Genomic DNA, 18,074 nt, shown 5'->3' with positions numbered 1-18,074 from the left:
ACCCAAGAAATTTATGAAGGAGTTTCTAAAAGAGGTTTTGCAAGACTAACTCCCCCCTAGGTCTTCTCACTGGGAAACTTGCATAAAACATGATGATTATTTAACATCCCCAAAGTCTAACATATTACTTTCCTATCCCAAGCTCCTTTCTTTATGTCACCAAGCCTGAGCTTTCAGCAACATAAACCTCCTGTTTCTTTGGCAGTTTCTGTGATGTGGCGTCATAAATTAAATTATTTGAGTGTCAGTGGCACTGCAGAGATGCAATGTAATGTAAGAATCTTTTGAAATAACACAGTCAGACCACACTGACTCTTGAAAATGGCCTGGTAAAGATGATATCCGTATTTGGAGAAGGAAGATGGGCTATTTCTGATGCAGGTTCCTGCTAACAAAGTCAGCCAATGAAAATGGCTCTCAAGGCGAGATCATTACTTTGTTGCAGTGGTAGTGGCTGCATCAGGGTTTGGGATTTTTGGCTGTCATAGAAAAATGAGCTGTGAGCAGCATCTCTGCCAGGGAGGAAACTGCCCCTGGAGCTGGGGCTGAGAACCCGGGGTCAATGTGAGCATCCTGTGGGTGTGAAGGAAGCTGGCAGAGCACTGTGTTTACTTTTCCTGCAGGCTCGGGCTCTGATCCGGCAGAATGGGACCCCGCAGCTGCAGGAGCCCAGGCGCCTGTCGGCTCTGCTGCGGGACTTTCTCGAGTGCAGCCTGGAGCTGGATGAGGAGCAGCGCTGGTCTGCCCAGGAGCTGCTGCAGGTGAATGTGAAGTGGCTGCAGGGGAAACATCAGCATGAGGGAGGGGTTTTCTTGTGGGGCCCCCCTCCCATAATCTCCAGTCTCGCTGCTTTTCACACACAAAGCAAGCAGAATCCTCTCCTTGTTTGGGCTGGGGGGGTCCTTTCGAGGTCATCTGGACCTGGTGCCCCACAAGGAGCAGGGACATCTTCAAGCAGATCAGGTGGCTCAGAGCCCTGCCTGACCTGAGCTTGGATGTTTCCAGGGAGGAGGCACCTCCCACATCTCTGAACACCTTCTGTCAATGTTTTCCCACTCTCCTGGTAAAAAAATTCTTCCTTAGATCTAATCTGACCCACCTCCCTCTCTTGGGTTTCAAACCATTCCCCTTTGTGCTGTTGCAACAGAGCCTGTGAGGAAATTGTCTCTAGAAAGTAACAGTTAATTTCTTTCTTTTTTATCCTTTGGGAAGCACCCTTTTTTATCATCAGCCAAGCCTCTCTCTAGCCTGACCCCTCTGATCGCTGCAGCAAAGCAACTGAAGGAGCCGCGGAGGAAATGAAGCATTTGAGGACAGCTTTTTGTTACAGTAGTTAGGAAAATTATTTAGATATGGTAGTTAGCACTGCTAGTTATGGTAGTTAGGACACCCTGTTTGTTATGGTTGTCATGACAGCCTGTTTGTTATGGTATTTTTTTGAATAAAACCTCTCTTAAACCACAACACCATTGACATATCCCGTCCTTCTACCCCTGTGACTCAGTGGCCCAGAGCAATGTGAGGGGAGAGCAGGCCCAGCCTTGCTCAGAGCTAAGCCCCAGCAGAGGGACAACACCGCGAAATATCATGAACATGCAAAGAAGTTAAATGAAACTGCATAAAAAGCGAGCGTTTTGGTGGAAATAGTTATGAGATAGTTTGGCCTGAGCAAAAGTGTTTGGTACAATACCTGGCGTAACAGTGATAGCTGCATAATTATTACCTTCCACAATAGGGCTGGGCAGACCTGTGTGAGAGCGAATATGTAGCACATAAAAATCATGCTGTCGACTGTTACTCAAAATCCACAATGCCCATAACTCTGTAAATAAAAGGGGGCTATCGACATGTCATAAATAGGAGTATTCTAAACAAAAAATCACATTAGTGGCATATGAAGAATCAGTTACAATATTAAGCAGTTCCTGTGAAAATAATTGAAAGTCATATCAAATAGCAGCTAGCTCTAAAATCTGCACTGAGGCATCCTTTAATGAAATCCATCTTTTTATGCCACTGGGCAGAGTCACTTACACGCCAAACTACTGCAGCCTTGCTGGTTCTGCTGCACGCATCCGTAAAAACAGTCAGTCTGCTGATGGGTGTTATACTGCAGTGATGTTTCACATCTAAGGGGAGGCTATCCTCCCCTGTCCAGAGGCAACATGAAGGATAATATTCCCAGACAGACAATTCCCCAGAAAAGTCTGCAAATGAAATTTGAAAGTTAGTATTTTCTGACAACAGCCATGACAAATTGTCCTTACTCACAGGTATGTAGATAACATATGGGTCCTGGCTGTTGAGGGTTTGCAGCTGCTCCCTGCTTTTTACAATCAAGTGTGAAAACATGTCACTGACAGTACACACAGTTCTCATCACAGTGTGAGATAAAAACAATCATTCTAACACATGCAAAGGATCCTTACTATTTACAACCCCCTGAAATAAAACAGCAAAAGGTTGAAATTTACTAGCAACTATGGCAAGACAAATGGGCTTATCAGGATCCCATCTCCAGCCCTGGTGGTTCTCCAGTACCTGAACACAATACGCACGAGCATTTTTGGCTTCTGCGATTAACTGTTGGCATGAATTCTGATGGGGGTTTCCTTTGAGCAAATCATACAAGGTGTGTAAAATTCTGTGGATAAACCTAAAATAAGACATAACCAGTTCAAGGAACCTAGCAATTTCTGCAATTCATTTAAAGTCAAGGTATCCTTAACACAAAGCTATAGAGACAGAGGGCAAATCATCTGCTGATTTCCCACCCTAAATAATGCCATGGAGACTCACGCTGTGCCTTTTCAGGTGTGTTATAAATAAAACCGACCAGATTCGATTTATCAGAAATTTAGAATTTTATTGTGAGACAAAATATCAGTCTCAGAAAGTCACAATTAAAAGGACAGCGTCGAGCCCGGGATTGCCGCTGGGTGAACACGGATAACAGACTCTGCCAGTCTGTTACCCCCCAAGTTCACAACGGTCTCCAGCCGCCCCTTTTTATACACTGGATCGTGGAGTGAAGTCCGGGATTCTGACGGTCTTCCCTCCAAGGCGTCTTCATTAATCATGCAAGTCCCGGTATCGGGAGTTTGAATGGACCGGTAGGGTGGAACAATGCAGCTGATGGTTGGGCCCGGGTGTGTCGTGGATATGTTAATTTTCAACGGAGACGAGTAAAGATATCCATCTGAAGTGATTATCTTGGTCTCCGGACTTGTATCTCCGTTTTCTGTTGTCCTTTGTATCCTTTCAGGGATTCCCGGCAGCGATAGTTTCTAGGCCCCCTTTCTGGTAATTCCAATCATACTTTCCTCGTGTCCCTCCCGTGCTTCCCGAGTTGAGGAAATTCTTTTATTTTGGTTTTTCCATTTTACTTTTACCCATATTAGTTTGAACAAATCTTTAACACTCATATTTATACAGTGAACATTTACCCTTTATAATTTGATAACACGAATTAACTTTAGCACATATATCACAATCCCCCCTCTTCCAAATTCACCAATTTAATTCGTGTTCCGGTTATAGTCTTTTTTCTCTGTCAAGATAAAAAAGCCTCTTAACCATTATTCTGTTAACATTTCCCCTGTCGTTCTACTCCAATATGTTCTTTCCATGTTTCCCTCCTGTATTTGGGCTTCAAATCTTTCTAACACCTGGGCAGCAGTACTCTTTTCCTCAGTTAGGTTCATAATTTTCGAGGTAGCTTTGTTCTTGGCTAACCCACCTGAGGCTAATTCAGGGTCCATAGGAAGGGCTGCTACTTGCATTCCCTGGACTACTGTGTGAATTAGTCTTATTAGGCAGGGTATTAGGCAGGGCAAGAATACTAATCCAGCTACAGAGCACAGGATAAAAAATCCCACCTTTTTCCACCAATCTCCTGCTCCAAATATTTGATCCCACCATGATGCTTTGAGTATCGAATTCCATTTTTGCAATGGGACATGTGCCACCTTTTTGATTTCTGTAGCCAAATCTCTGATAGTTTCTCCATAGTCATTTATTTCGATACAACACTCTGAGTCATTAAATTTTCCACAAACGCCCCCTTCTTCTGCTAATAAATAGTCTAAAGCTATTCTATTTTGGTATACGAAAGCTCTCATCTGTGAGTGCTGTCTGGCCAACAATTCCAAGGCGTCTGAGGTATGGTTAGACACTATTTCTACTACAGCTTGTAACCTAATTAGTTGGTTCAACAAGTATACTGGGGTTCTGTATCCCCAGCTCCCATCCTGTGCCCATGTGGCTGGACCATAGTATTCTATAATGCGCTCTGCAGGCCATTCTTCCTCTCCCCATTTCTGATTCCCTCCCACTTGTGGAAGTTCCTTCTTTACCTCTCGCTTTCTCCTGCTGAGGGTCTCATACAAAGGAGCCCCTAGTAAATTGCTGCCAGTTCTGGGGAGTGTAAAGAAAGAGGGTCTAATCATACCTAGGGTACAAGACCCCTTCCATCTCCAGGGTAGCTCACTATATGCTTTTTTCCCACAAATCCAATAAATTCCGCTGGGTGCTTTCCATTTAATATTTATATTTTCAGGCTTTTCCCAAAATTCTACCAACTCAGTTAGGGAGTAGTAAGGGTTAGCGTTAGCTAGTTCATGCCAACAGAGTTCAATTTCCTCTACCCAACTACATTTCTCTTCCTTTTTCTTTCCCCAGTACCCATTAGGGGGTTCTGGTTGCCATATCTTGGATTTATTGTTGGAATTTACGGCTAGAGTGGATAGACAAGGAGTGTATCCCACTACATCATTGTAAACATTTCCTTCTCTGCTTATACAGATTGTCCCTATTACTCGTTCGTCTAATGTCCATCCTCCTGGTAGGGTCAAAGTGTTTAAGATTTTGTTATCCCATTTTAGCAATTGTTCAGGGGTTAAACTCTCACCTTTCCAGGGCCATCTTTCTGCGGATCTCAATCCTCCACAGATCCAACAATTAGTTAGCCCTAATTCGGTAGCAATTTCTTGCACCAAATCCAGGAAAAGGTTTTTGCTGGAGGTAGCCAGGCTCCAATCATTAGATTGTTTTTCTAATTGTTCATATTGCTCACTTAGTGTCCTCATTCTTTCCTGCTCCATTCTCTTTTTCTTAGCCGCTAATTCCTGTCGTTTAAATTCTAAGGCTACCTTCTTTCTGTATCTTGTTCTCTGGGTCTAACCCTTCCTCATCTTTAGAAAAACAGAAAACCTTGTCCATCCTTAAACAAACCCTTTCATCATTTTCCCCCAACATATCGAGTAATATAGGTCCACTGGCTAAAGCAGCTGTTTGTAATTTCTCATTTTCTCCCACCCAATATGTTTTCCCATTCAGGGCACACATTTTCAGTTTCTTCTTATCATAACATAAGGGGTTAACTTGTAAATATCCTACAAAAGTACTTTCTCTTTTTCCTCCAATCCAGACAGTCTTGTTACATTCTTTGCAGGTTGGGATCAGAGGAAGACTGCTTACTTCCCTTCTCCTCCTAGATATTGCCATCAGGTGATTGGATCTGTTCAATTTGACCCCTTCATTCCATTTGTGATTCTCCCCCCTTTTTAGTGTAAACCAGTCTACTCATACCCTGGATTCCAAAACTCCGTTCCTGGTAAAGTTTGAAGGAACCTTGGAGGGATTAGTTCCCTCCCCCATTCTCTCTTGGGGGTTGTGGAGGCCATTCGTGGGGTACATGGCTCGACTCAGGATCACCAGGGTTACCCATGGGCCTATCCCTCTGCTCAACCCTTCGCCCGTTGGGTTGCCACCAGCGGCGGGGTAAACCATCTTCCTGGCAGCAGGGATATTCTTCCGGGTCCCTGCCGGTGCTCCTCTGAGCGTATCGCCTCTTGTACTGTTCCCACCTAGTTATTTTTATTTGATCCGCTCCACAGGGTACTTTCAACGTTCTCCTGCACTCAATTACGAGTGGATCCGCCCTTTTATTTAATCCTCCCCTTATCCCGTTAGTGAAATAGTGGAACCACTCAGGAGAATCCAATTCGAACAATCCCGATTCTGTGGCAATGTATAGGAATAGATTGGTAAGCCTGGCTTCCTCCTCATAACAAGGTACACATAAACTCCAAGGTCTAGCTCCCCAGACACAATGAGTCACCCAAACTTGCTCACAATACCCGCACTTAAAATGAACAAAAGGATAGCAGGGGCATCCTGCCTGGTTACAACTTATCCGATAAGCGCTGGTCATTGGGTGTCTCGATGGATTCTCAGCTTTAAATCTCCAGGCGCTGAGGTGATTTTCCACTGCGGAGAGCTGCTGTGTTGTTCCACCTTTTTCACTCGGGAGGAATGGGTCCAGCCTTTTTCTGCTGTTCTCACTGCAGTATCTGTAGTGAGGAGGACGAGGAAAGGTCCCTCCCAATGCGATGACAGCGGGGCTTCTTTCCACGCTCTGATTAGCACCCGATCACCCGGCTGGATTTTGTGGATAGCAAATCCCAGGGGGGTGCTTTGTGCTATTAATCCGCGTCTCCGTAGTTCCTGTAGATTTTTGTTAATTAAGACAATATAAGACTGGATCTGACAATCCTCTACCCGGGGGTGTCCAATTGGCATTCCATGCTCATAGGGCATTCCATATAGCATCTCGAATGGAGATAATCCCGAACCTGAACGGGGTTGCGTCCTAATATTTAGGAGGGCTAGAGGGAGGCATTTAATCCATGACATTTTAGTCTCCAGCATAAGTTTTGATAACTGTGCTTTCAGAGTTTGATTCATTCTTTCTACCTGACCTGAACTCTGAGGATGCCAAGGTGTATGATATTCCCATCTGATTCCCAGGGCTTCTGCCAAGTTTCTTATGACCTTAGATGTAAAATGGGTTCCCTGATCTGAATCTATGGAGTCAGGGATCCCATATCTGGGTATTATTTCCTCTAGTAACCTGCGTGTTACTGTTTGAGCTGTTGCCCTGGGGCTAGGGAATGCCTCTACCCAATGTGTTAATTGATCTACTATTACTAACAGGTATCTATATCTCCCTATTTTGGGTAACTCTGTGAAATCCACTTGTATTCTCCCAAAAGGACGATATGCTAAGGGGCGTCCCCCCAATGCATTTTGCCTAACCCTTGACTTATTAATTTTCTGGCACACTAAGCAACTCTGAACTTCCTGCTTTGCTAACTCAAAAATACCTTTGCATCCAAAGAACTTTAGAAATTGTTCTGCTAAGGCTTGAGTTCCCCAATGGGTTTGTGCATGTAATCTCTTCAATATGGTCCTGGCATAGGCCTTTGGAATCAATTCTCGACCGTCAGCCAATTCCCATTTCCCATTTACTAAAATACCCCCTATTTTCTTGAATTCCTCAATTTCCTTTTCTGTAGGATGTGGAGAAAATTCTCTGGGGTTTTCTGTTCTGCTCTCCGGGATGTCTAGGGTGAGGAGAGCTGCCTTTTTGGCTTCCTGATTAGCCAGATTATTGCCACGTATTCTGAATTGTAATCCAGCTTGATGACTTTTTACATATACTACTGCAATAGCCTCGTGTTCCCTTACTGCCTTGAGGATTTGTCTTATCAAATCCTCATGTATTAAACCTTTCCCTCTGGTGTTTACTAGTCCTCTCTCTTCCCAAATTTTTCCAAAAGTATGTACTACCCCAAAAGCATATTTTGAGTCAGTAAAAATAGTCCCTATTTTTCCCTTAAGTTCTTTGAGAGCTTGTAATACAGCATACAATTCACATGCCTGGGCTGACCAAGAAGTACCCAAGGGGCCTGATTTGACTACTTTCCCAGTTTTCCCATCTATAATAGCATATCCTGATTTTCTTTTCCCTTCTATAACTCTGGCTGATCCATCTACGAACCATTTTTCCCCTTCTTCAAGTTCTTCGTCCTCCAGATCCTCTCTAATCTTTGTCTGTAATTCTATTAGGTCTGTACAATTATGTATAGGCTCAGATGATGCTTCCCCAAACAGGAACCCAGCAGGGTTACTTGCTTGTGTTGTTTTTAATTCTAATTCTGGAGCATGGAGAAGGATGGCCTCATATTTCAAAAGCCTTGCATCCGTGAGCCATTTCTCAGCTTTTTGTTGCAAAACAGTTCTTACATTATGTGGGGTATAAACTGTAATGGGAGCCCCAAAAGTAATCTTTTTGGCTTCTTCTACTAATAAGGCTACAGCTACTATTGCCTGTAAACATGTAGGCCACCCCCTGCTTACAGGGTCCAATAGCTTGGAAAGGTAACCTACAGGCTTTCTATCTCCAGCCCATTCTTGTGTCAAAACCCCATGTGCTGTGTGGTTCCCTACATTTACAAATAATTGGAATTTCTTATTTATATCAGGGAGGCTTAATACTGGGGCAGTTACCAAAGCACCCTTTAGTTGTTCCAATTCTTTGTCATCCTGTTCAGTCCATTTTATCTTTTCTGCAGTTAGTTTTTCATACAAAAATTTAGCCTTTTCACTATAGCCTTCTATCCATTGTCTACAATATCCTAACAGCCCCAATAGCTGACGTACTTGTCTTTTGGTTCTAGGGGGAGGCAATTCTATAATCCCAGCTACTCTTGCAGGATCTAATTTCTTTTTCCCTTTTACCAGCCAATGCCCTAGGTATTTCACCCCTGATTTGGTGAACTGTAACTTTTGTTTTGCTACCTTTAATCCCTTTTCCCCTAGAAAGTTCAATAAATCAATGGTACATTCCCTTACATCTTCCTCCATTTCACCAGCCACCAATAGGTCATCTACATACTGTAAGATCTTTGTCCCTTTCCTAGGGGAGAACTGACTTAATAATTGTTCTAATGCTTGTCCAAATAAATTTGGGGAGTCCACAAATCCTTGGGGAAGTGAGGCCCATCTTAACTGTTGTTTCCTATTAGTGTCTGGATCCTCCCATTGAAATGCAAAAAAGTCCCTGCTGCCTTCAGCTAAAGGGCAGGTCCAGAATGCATCCTTTAGATCTATAACACTATACCAAGTATCCTCCGGGGATATCCTATTCAGAAGGGTGTAGGGGTTAGCCACTACAGGGAACCGGGTTCTTGTTCTTTCATTTATGGCTCTTAAATCCTGCACTAACCTATAATTCCCATCTGCCTTTTTAATAGCCAAAATTGGGGTATTATGCCTAGACATACATGGTTCCAGAATGCCCTTCCTTATTAAATCTTCTATTATAGGTTTCAGTCCCCGTCTCCCTTCTAAAGGGATTGGGTACTGCCTGATCCTTATGGGATCTTCAGGCCTCTCAATTTCAATTGAAATGGGTTCCATAACCAATTTCCCGGCTTCTTTCCCTGTATGCCATACCTTGGGGTTAATTTTGTTCTCATCTTCACAGGTTAGTTTATATATGCTAACCATTATCTGTGAATTCCTTACAATGAGGTTAATACCCAGTGCAACAATCAGGTCCCTACCCAGCAGGTTGTAATCAGCTTCTTCTACTAACAACATGTCCCCCAAGCAAATTTTATTCTCTGATTCTATTTCCACATTCTTTACAATGGGGACCTTAAACGGTTCCCCTTTAGCTCCTATAACCACCATAGATTCTTTGCTTATTTGGCACCCTGGGGGCAACTGTTTAAATGTACTTTTCTCAGCCCCAGTATCTACTAGAAAATCCATTTTTGTTCCTTTGGGTCCTATCTTCAATGTTATCAAGGGCTCCCCCGATGTTATGGACCCCAAAAGATAAAGCCCCTGACGTCCCTAGTCCTCCTGAAACATCTTTTCATCCCTTATCCTCTTTGGACAATCCCTTTTCATGTGTCCTTTTTTCTTACAGTAAAAACATTCCAACCCCTCCATTCGATTCCCTGAGGTTCCTTTCTGCGGACGTATTGGCCCCTTCAGTGGTGCTTTCCTTAAGGGTTTCTCCGAAGCTTGCGGGCGTTCCTGTTTCTGGGCTTCCCTTACAGCAGCTACTAATACCCTAGCCTGTATTTTCTGTTTTTCCTCATCCCTTCTCATATAGATTTTCTGGGCTTCCCGCAGCAATTCCTATAGTCCCTTCTCCTGCCATCCCTCGATCTTCTCCAGCTTTTTCCTGATGTCCTCCCACAATTTTGCTACAAACTGGGTTTTCAACAGTACCTTTCCCACGGGAGAATCGGGGTCTGTCCCTGAATATATCTGGAGGCTTTTTCTCAATCTTTCTAACCATTCAGTGGGAGTCTCATCTTTCCCCTGACATTCCCCGAAAACCTTACTCAGATTTTGTCCCCGGGGCACGGCCTCTCTGATTCCCTGTATGATAATGTTCCTCTTATCAATCATACTTCTCCTACCCTCCTCGGTCTGAGCATTCCATCGGGGATCTTGGCTTGGCCATTTCTGATCTCCGGGAGTGCTCTGAGGGTTTCTCCGTTCCCATTCCCTTATCCCTGCCTGCCTGATCATTTCTCTTTCTTCCGTATTGAACAAAGACCTGAGAATGGCTGTGAGATCCTCATATGAATAGATGCTAGTTCCCAAAAACTCGTCTAGCCTTTCGGAGACCCCTAAAGGGTCATCCATAAGTTTCCCCATCTCCTTTTTGAAGGCTCTTACACCACTGGTATTAATCGGGACGTTTACGTACCCAGTAATTCCCGGAGCGGTGGGTATTTCCCTTAGGGGGAGAAGATTAGCCTTTTCACCCTCCCCTTCACTCTCCACCTCATTCATTCTCTTTAGCTGTCTCCTTGTCCTCCTAGCGGGAGGGGTGTGTTTTGCTTCTGCCCAACCCTGCTGTGTATTTGCAGGGGAACTAAAGAAAGCCGCCAAATCTAAATCAGGCAGCAGGTCATCCCGTGTTGGTGCAGGGGTGTGTGTACTTTGTGTCCTCCCTCCCAGTGGCTGAGGGGCTTGTACAGGTTCTAGCGGGGGAGGGAGCCCGACCGGTGGGACCGGGGCCACTGTCTGTGACTCCAACGGAGGAGCATGGAAGAGACGGGGGCATAGGGATTCCTCGTCCTAAAGGAGGTCCTAATCTCCCAGGGTTTTGCGGATTATTCTGCTCTGGGAGGGGAGGGGGCGAGGGCACAATGTAAGGTGGGGGTAGATTGTCTAAGGGTTCCCATTTATCCCCTAAGACAGTGGTAGGGTTTTCTGTCTTTACGGGTAACAGCCTCGCATCAATTTTTCCCCAGACCCCAGCATATTCCTGTTCCTCCGCATTTCCCTTTTCTCTGACATAAAGCACCAGTGCCTTACATATCCATTCCTCAAACGTTCCAAACACGGGCCAAGTTACGTGATCCCGTATTTCCACCCCTCCCCACACTTCTATGCAATAGTGTATCATCTGTTTCTTGGATTTTCTTTCCCTTATGGGACATTCTTCCCAATGTTCTAACATCCATCCCAGCGGGCTCTCAACTGGGATTTCGGGGATTCCTTTACCAGTTCCCCGTTTTGTTTTTCTTAAATTCCTTCTATTAGTTTTGCTTTTTGTCTGTCCCATGGTGTGGGTTTACCAGATACTTGCCCTTTGTGGGTGATCGCTCCCCCCCCGGGTTTTCTCTGGTGTGTGCGAGCTCTCTCTTCTCCTTACTTCCTCCCCGGACCATCCCTGGTCCAAGGCTGAAAGGTTTACCAGTCCCCGGAACTCTTGTAAGGACGTAACCTTCCCTTTCAGCCTTCCTGTGACCGACCCCCCTTTCCGAAAACTCCCCGAGTTTTCAGGGCTTAACGTGTGAGGTGCGTTTTACCCCCGAAACTTTCGCTTCCCCCGCAACCGACCACGCCCCTCGCGGGACAATGGAACTGCGATTTTGGGGTCCCACTCGCTTCGTGATAAAATCACGTCTCACTCACACGCTCGGTCACCCCCACTCAACCACGCAATACTTACGATCCTTTTCCTGCGTGGGCTCTTCGTGCACGTAGATTTTTATGAGTAGATCTCTTCGCCGCGGCTCCGGAGGTTCTGCTTCCAAAGAAAAACCTCCCCGAGTTCCCTGAGAGCTCTGACCTCGCCTATCTCCCTTTTAAGTGTGGCTTTTGCGGTTTCTGTTCGTCTTGTGGTTGATCGGTTCCACCCGGCTACCCCAGCTCTGCCAGGCCGCTGAATTCAGCAGGGAGCCTCCTGGTCAGAGACGGGGGTCCCACGGGGGTCCCGGTATCACTCCAATCACATCGGGGTCACCAGAATTGTTATAAATAAAATCGACCAGATTTGATTTATCAGAAATTTAGAATTTTATTGTGAGACAAAATATCAGTCTCAGAAAGCCACAATTAAAAGGACAGCGTCGAGCCCGGGATCGCTGCTGGGTGAACACGGATAACAGACTCTGCCAGTCTGTTACCCCCCCCAAGTTCACAACTTCGGTCTCCAGCCGCCCCTTTTTATTCACTGGATCGTGGAGTGAAGTCCGGGATTCTGACGGTCTTCCCTCCGAGGCGTCTTCATTAATCATGCAAGTCCCGGTATCGGGAGTTTGAATGGACCGGTAGGGTGGAACAATGCAGCTGATGGTTGGGCCCGGGTGTGTCGTGGATATGTTAATTTTCAACGGAGACAAGTAGAGATATCCATCTGAAGTGATTATCTCGGTCTCCGGACTTGTATCTCCGTTTTCCGTTGTCCTTTGTATCCTTTCAGGGATTCCCGGCAGCGATAGTTTCTAGGCCCCCTTTCTGGTAATTCCAATCATACTTTCCTCGTGTCCCTCCCGTGCTTCCCAAGTTGAGGAAATTCTTTTATTTTGGTTTTTCCATTTTACTTTTACCCATATTAGTTTGAACAAATCTTTAACACTCATATTTATACAGTGAACATTTACCCTTTATAATTTGATAACACGAATTAACTTTAGCACATATATCACAGGTGCAACCTGAAAATCAGTCCTGCAACTTGAACTGCCTGAATAACATCCACCTGCATGGAACACAAAACAGATTGGTTGTGAGCTTCAAGCAAAATATCAACCATGTAGTGATATATGGTTGCAGTAGGAAATCTACGGCAGAGAGATCAACCTCTCTTTGTCAGTGTGGTCAGGCCTTCTGGCAACACTGTCCAATTAAATATTTTCATTGGTTCTGCATGTTTCAAGGTAGGTACTGAAAAGATAAAACAAGGTGCACGATCACAGTGCAAAGATGTAGTAAAGAAACAATCCTTCAGGTCTATAATTACTAGAGGCCAATCAAGGGGAACCATTGCAGGTAATGGAAGTTTAGGCTGTAAAGCACTCTCTTGGTTTGAAAGACAGGTGTCTGCTAGGGAGGGGCAGGGCCTCTCTAGGAATGGGGAATTCCAATCCCCTCCCTCCAAGTTACTATAATTTAGAAGATTAAAGAGGCTTTTCAGGCAGAGGTATGGGGAAAGGAATAACAGTTCCTTACTAGCGAGTATAACAAGGCAAATAAACAACAACAACTACAGTATTAATAATAAACAGAACCAGGAACCCTGAGGGGCTTTGTTTCACAAAGCCTGGGGCAGTCTGATCCCTTGGGACTCCGAGAGCACCAAGCTGGAATGGTGGAAACTCCTGGGCTGGTGGCTGGAACAGCAGGATGTTCCCGGCAGACAGGGGGGAATGTCCTGGCAAAGTGAGCAGTGCTGAAGAAGCCCTGATTCCCAGGCAGGGCTGGCCCAGATCCAGCAGGGTAGGCAAAGGGGCTCTGAATTCCTGGGCACACGAGCAGATGATGGTAGATTTCCCAGGACCGGACTTTCTGTTGACTGTGGACCCCTCCCACAGCAAGCAGCACCCTGGCTGTCCTCTCCAATGCCGAGAGCAAGAAGAAGCCCCCAGTTCCCCCAGCCCTGTCCTTTTCCCTCCCCTAAAACTCGTGTGATCTTCCCCCTCCTGACTTTCAGCCACGTCTTTTGTGTTGGTCAAGCATCATCTAAGCACCAGCACTCAGTCTCTTAGCAACTTATGGGGAAAAATTCTCTAAGACAAAAAAAAAAAAAAAAAAAAAAAAAATATATATATATATATATATATATAAATTAACCCCCAACAACACCCATTGCTTCAACGACCATGTTTACTGCTTGCAGGTCATGCAACAACCTCCACTTGCTAATTTTCTTGGATATACAGGATACAGGTATGTTCCAAGGGCTAGAAGATGGGCAAATATGTCCCAAGGACAATTGTTCCTGTATGAGCTGTTGTAGATTTTGCAGCTGTTCCTTTCATAGGGGCCATTGGTTGACCCACACAGGGTCCTCTGTCTGCCCCCTGAGCTTACATATGTCCAATATTTGATTTCAGAATGGCTGATCGATGGCCCCTATGAAAAAGATCTTTCCGTGTGACGCCATTTGGTCTTTGCCTTTTTTCCTTTAATATGTTCCCTGTATTTGTTGTGTATGTATTTGTGCTGTGTAGCCTGTTGTATTTGTAGCTAGTTTTCCCAGTACTTCTACATGGCCTTTCCCTAGGCAGAAAGACAAAACCAATTCCAGAGCTCCAAGCCCCAGGAGGTGCAGAGCCCCTGTGCTGTCTTGGTTCTTCCTGCGAAGCAAGGCCAAGAACAATTCTTTGCGATGCATTTTCCTGGATAAAGTACAGCTAGTGCCAAGGGGGTGACTCCAGGGAAGGGACTTGACCTGGGGGGAAATTGAATCACCACTTGCCCTCCTAATTAGTGCTTTTCATCAATTATGCTAATTTCCTAAAACCTATAAATATATACTCATGCCTATGGGGGAGGGCTTTTGTGAACGTTTTTCCATAACTGCTTCTGAAGGCCTACAAATAAAGATCTGTGATCGCAGCACACGAAGCAATCACACGGAGACCAGAGATTTGCAGGGCAGAGTTGCTCTTCTGAGAGCACCCAAGGCCGAGCCAAGGCTGAGAGCCCTTGCTTGTTTATTTCTTACTTTTTATACATTTGTGGGTCTCGTTGTGGATTGGCTTCTGGGGTTATCACCTCTCAGCTGAATGGCCAGACCAACTGTCAGTTACAATTTTTTTCAGGTTAGAAATATGTAAACAAAGGACAGGGAATGAAAAACAAAAGGTTTATGTTACCATGTGTGAGAAAAGGGAAAACTGCTCCTAATATTGTGCAGAAGCTAAAGAAACTGACTCCATCTTAAAACAATCAGAAGGCTTTAAAAAAACTCAGAAAAACCAGGGTGACAAAGATCCTCTTTTATATTACCTCCTTACTAAAATTATATCAATTTTCATTTCCAGGTTAGGAAAAAGACAACTGTTAAAGCTGAATCTCTTTGCATGGTGGCTGCAAATTGTTCTAAAACATCCCTTCCCCATAATGTACGTGGTATAGAAGCAATAAATGGTGCAATTTGGGCAGTTTGCCCATCAGGGCCAAGAACAAACCAGAGGCCAGCACTCTACCTAGGGCGCTGCAATCCTCCCACTCCAATTAGGATTGAGGTGGGGTTATTTGTGGGCCACTCCCTGGGCCATTTACTGTTTTTGATGATGGAGACATCAGCTCCAATATCAACACACCCTTTAAATTTTTTGCCAGCTGTGCTGCATACCAGGCTTGGCTAAGCCATTGTGATAGATCTTGTCCAAAAAGCTTGTGGCTGCCTTGTGCTGCCAAGGCCATCTGTGCCATGTTTTACCTTTACCATCAGAAGCTTTGTTGGAAAATGGAAAAAGTTGTGCTGAACACTGACCTGCAAGAATAAAGCAAGGTGGCATGGAGTCCACAGCACAATTTGTATTTCATCCTCATAGTCTGAATCAATAACACCCAGTAAAACAAAAAGCCCCAAATTAGTGGTGGAAGAACATCCAATTAACAATGCATACCATTTCCAAGTGGTCCCCACACTCTTGTAGGAACTAAATGCATTGAGGAGGTCATGAGGATTACTGACTCTAACAGCAACCAGCAGCCCAAAGTTTTCCTTTTCCACAATGGGCACAATCCTTGGTAGGCATTTTTGACTATTCCCCTTGTCAAGGACAATCCCTCTTGAAGTGGTCAGACAAACCACATTTAAAACAAACTCCTGCTCCCACCTCCAAGACCCGGAGGTGTGTGGCTAAAGCCATGGCCAGAGAATTAGTGTGATGGGCAGTAGAACTCACATTTTGACATGTCCTAACCATGTCTGCTATATCACAAGTATTCAGATTGCAAACAGTGAGTAATACTTTTCTACAATCCTCACTTGCATTTACAAAATCAAATCACTGCAATAGAATAGCTCGGGCATCATCATTGTCAACTTGCTGGGAAAGTGCAGCTTGCAGTCTATTGAGAAACAGCACAAACAATTCCACCGGACCCTGTAAAGTCTTAGCAAAAGACATATTGGCATTGATGGCTGCCACGGGAGCCACCGCAGACACAAAAGGGTTAGGTGGGTGATAATGTCATGCACGTTGTGAGGGTAGCCTATCTGCACTGTAGGGGCTTCATACAGGCCCTCTCCTGCTAACTGAGTGACAACAGTATGCAGGTCTCTGTCTCACAGCGCTCCCGCCTGAGTAGTACATAGCTCACGGTAATTGGTATGCCAAACCGTGAATTGTGTCAGGGATAAGGTCATCTTCACTATGCTTCTCCAATCATTAGGTGTAAGAACGTATGCCATACTTATGGACTCCAAGTAACAAAACATGATAGGAAGATACATCACTAGTGGTTTCACGCTGAGTAAATTTTGGTCTTGGCACTTACTCTTTTTGTGAGAGAGAAACCAGGAGAAAAACAAAGCAGGCTCAACTTTAAAACTAACAAACAGTTTTATTAACATACACTAAAAGAATAGAAAAACAGAAAGTTGGAAAAAACTAAAATGGAATGAAACTTCAAAAAACAATTTTCCCTCTCCTTACAAACTGTTTACTTTCTTACAAAACAACATAAAGAGACAAAACTTGTAATTTTCAGTCAGTTTCACTATCTGATAATAGTCTTTCATTAATTCATTACGGCAAGAGTATCCTTTTGAGTCATGGATCTCACTGACAACTTAGAACAGTTCTCTTGTGGATTTTAAACTGTCACAAAAACAACCGCCTGGAGAAACTTGCCTTTGTGACCCTCCCAGGAGCAGTTTACCAAGCTGCTTAGGGGTCATGGGTCTTAGACTTTTGCATACTGGGGTGTCACTTTTTAAAGATGAATAACTCTAAAGCAAAGGATTCTTTACTTCAAGGTACAGAGATATCTTCTCACTTCTTCACTGGCGCAGGGGGCTTCTCATCTTTATCTCTGTTTAAGCATCTTATGGGATATTACTTAGTCCACTACAAACACTTTTGCTTAAATCTACACATAAATTAAAACAATTATCTCCTTAAATGCATATCTTTCCTATGATTTAAAGGAATGACTTAAATATAGTGTGGAGAATCTTTCTGTGGAGAATTTTTCTGATGCATGGCTGTACAGCAAGGGCCATGATACTGTTAAGTTGGTTGGAATGTAATTATGTCTGTGTGGTGTACGTGATGATTAACAAGGATATAATGTCCTTGAGCACTAGAATGATACAACAACAAGGGTGTTGTTAGTACAAAAATGCTAGGCTAAGGAACTGAAAATACTAGATTAAGAAAATTGTAACCGCAAGGCTGATTACAGGAAGAACATGCGTCAAAATATCATAAGCCAATCATGAGCTATAGTTTTGTAATATGTATGAACTAATTATTGACACTATATATTTGCTATTAATCTAAATAAAGCTGAGACTTGTTGATCATCATCGGATGTGGCTTGTCTCCCGTTGCTTTCCGACAATATAGAGTTTATTTCTATGGCTCAAGTAAGACTAGCACAACTAACTCTTCAACCCTGTGTCCCAACAGTCTTTTCACTCTTGCTTTACTGATTTCATCTTGCTGTTTTTTATGTTCACTTTGTCTTTTCTTACTCTCTCAGAGAAGGGCTGAGCTCTGGAAGGTTCATGCTGCTAAGAAAGACTTAAATCTGCTCAGAGTCTTTGTTTCTCTTTCTGTGGCTCGTGCTGTTAGATGTTCAAGGCTGAGCTGATGAAGGAGGAAGAACTCACAGAAACATCAGAGATCGGAGCACCCAGGCAGTCTAGAATCACAAAAAACAGGCAGGATTATAAATGCCTTCTCAGCCCACCCCTCAGTGTAAATAGGGGTGGCTTCAGCCCGAATGGT

The 18,074-nt window shown here is 44.2% G+C and overlaps 1 protein-coding gene across 1 annotated transcript in view; it reads left to right on the top strand.

Moving 5' to 3' along the window:
• Positions 1 to 18,074, top strand: part of LOC120764542 (serine/threonine-protein kinase PAK 3-like) — a 56,813-nt gene that overhangs the window by 33,943 nt on the left and 4,796 nt on the right. The window contains 1 exon segment of the mRNA XM_040088525.1: positions 624 to 761. Coding sequence (XP_039944459.1) covers positions 624 to 761 — 138 coding nt within the window.

This window comes from Hirundo rustica, chromosome 31 (genome assembly GCF_015227805.2).
Source record: "Hirundo rustica isolate bHirRus1 chromosome 31, bHirRus1.pri.v3, whole genome shotgun sequence".
Taxonomy (NCBI): domain Eukaryota; kingdom Metazoa; phylum Chordata; class Aves; order Passeriformes; family Hirundinidae; genus Hirundo; species Hirundo rustica.
This window is presented reverse-complemented; position numbering and strand designations above follow the sequence as displayed.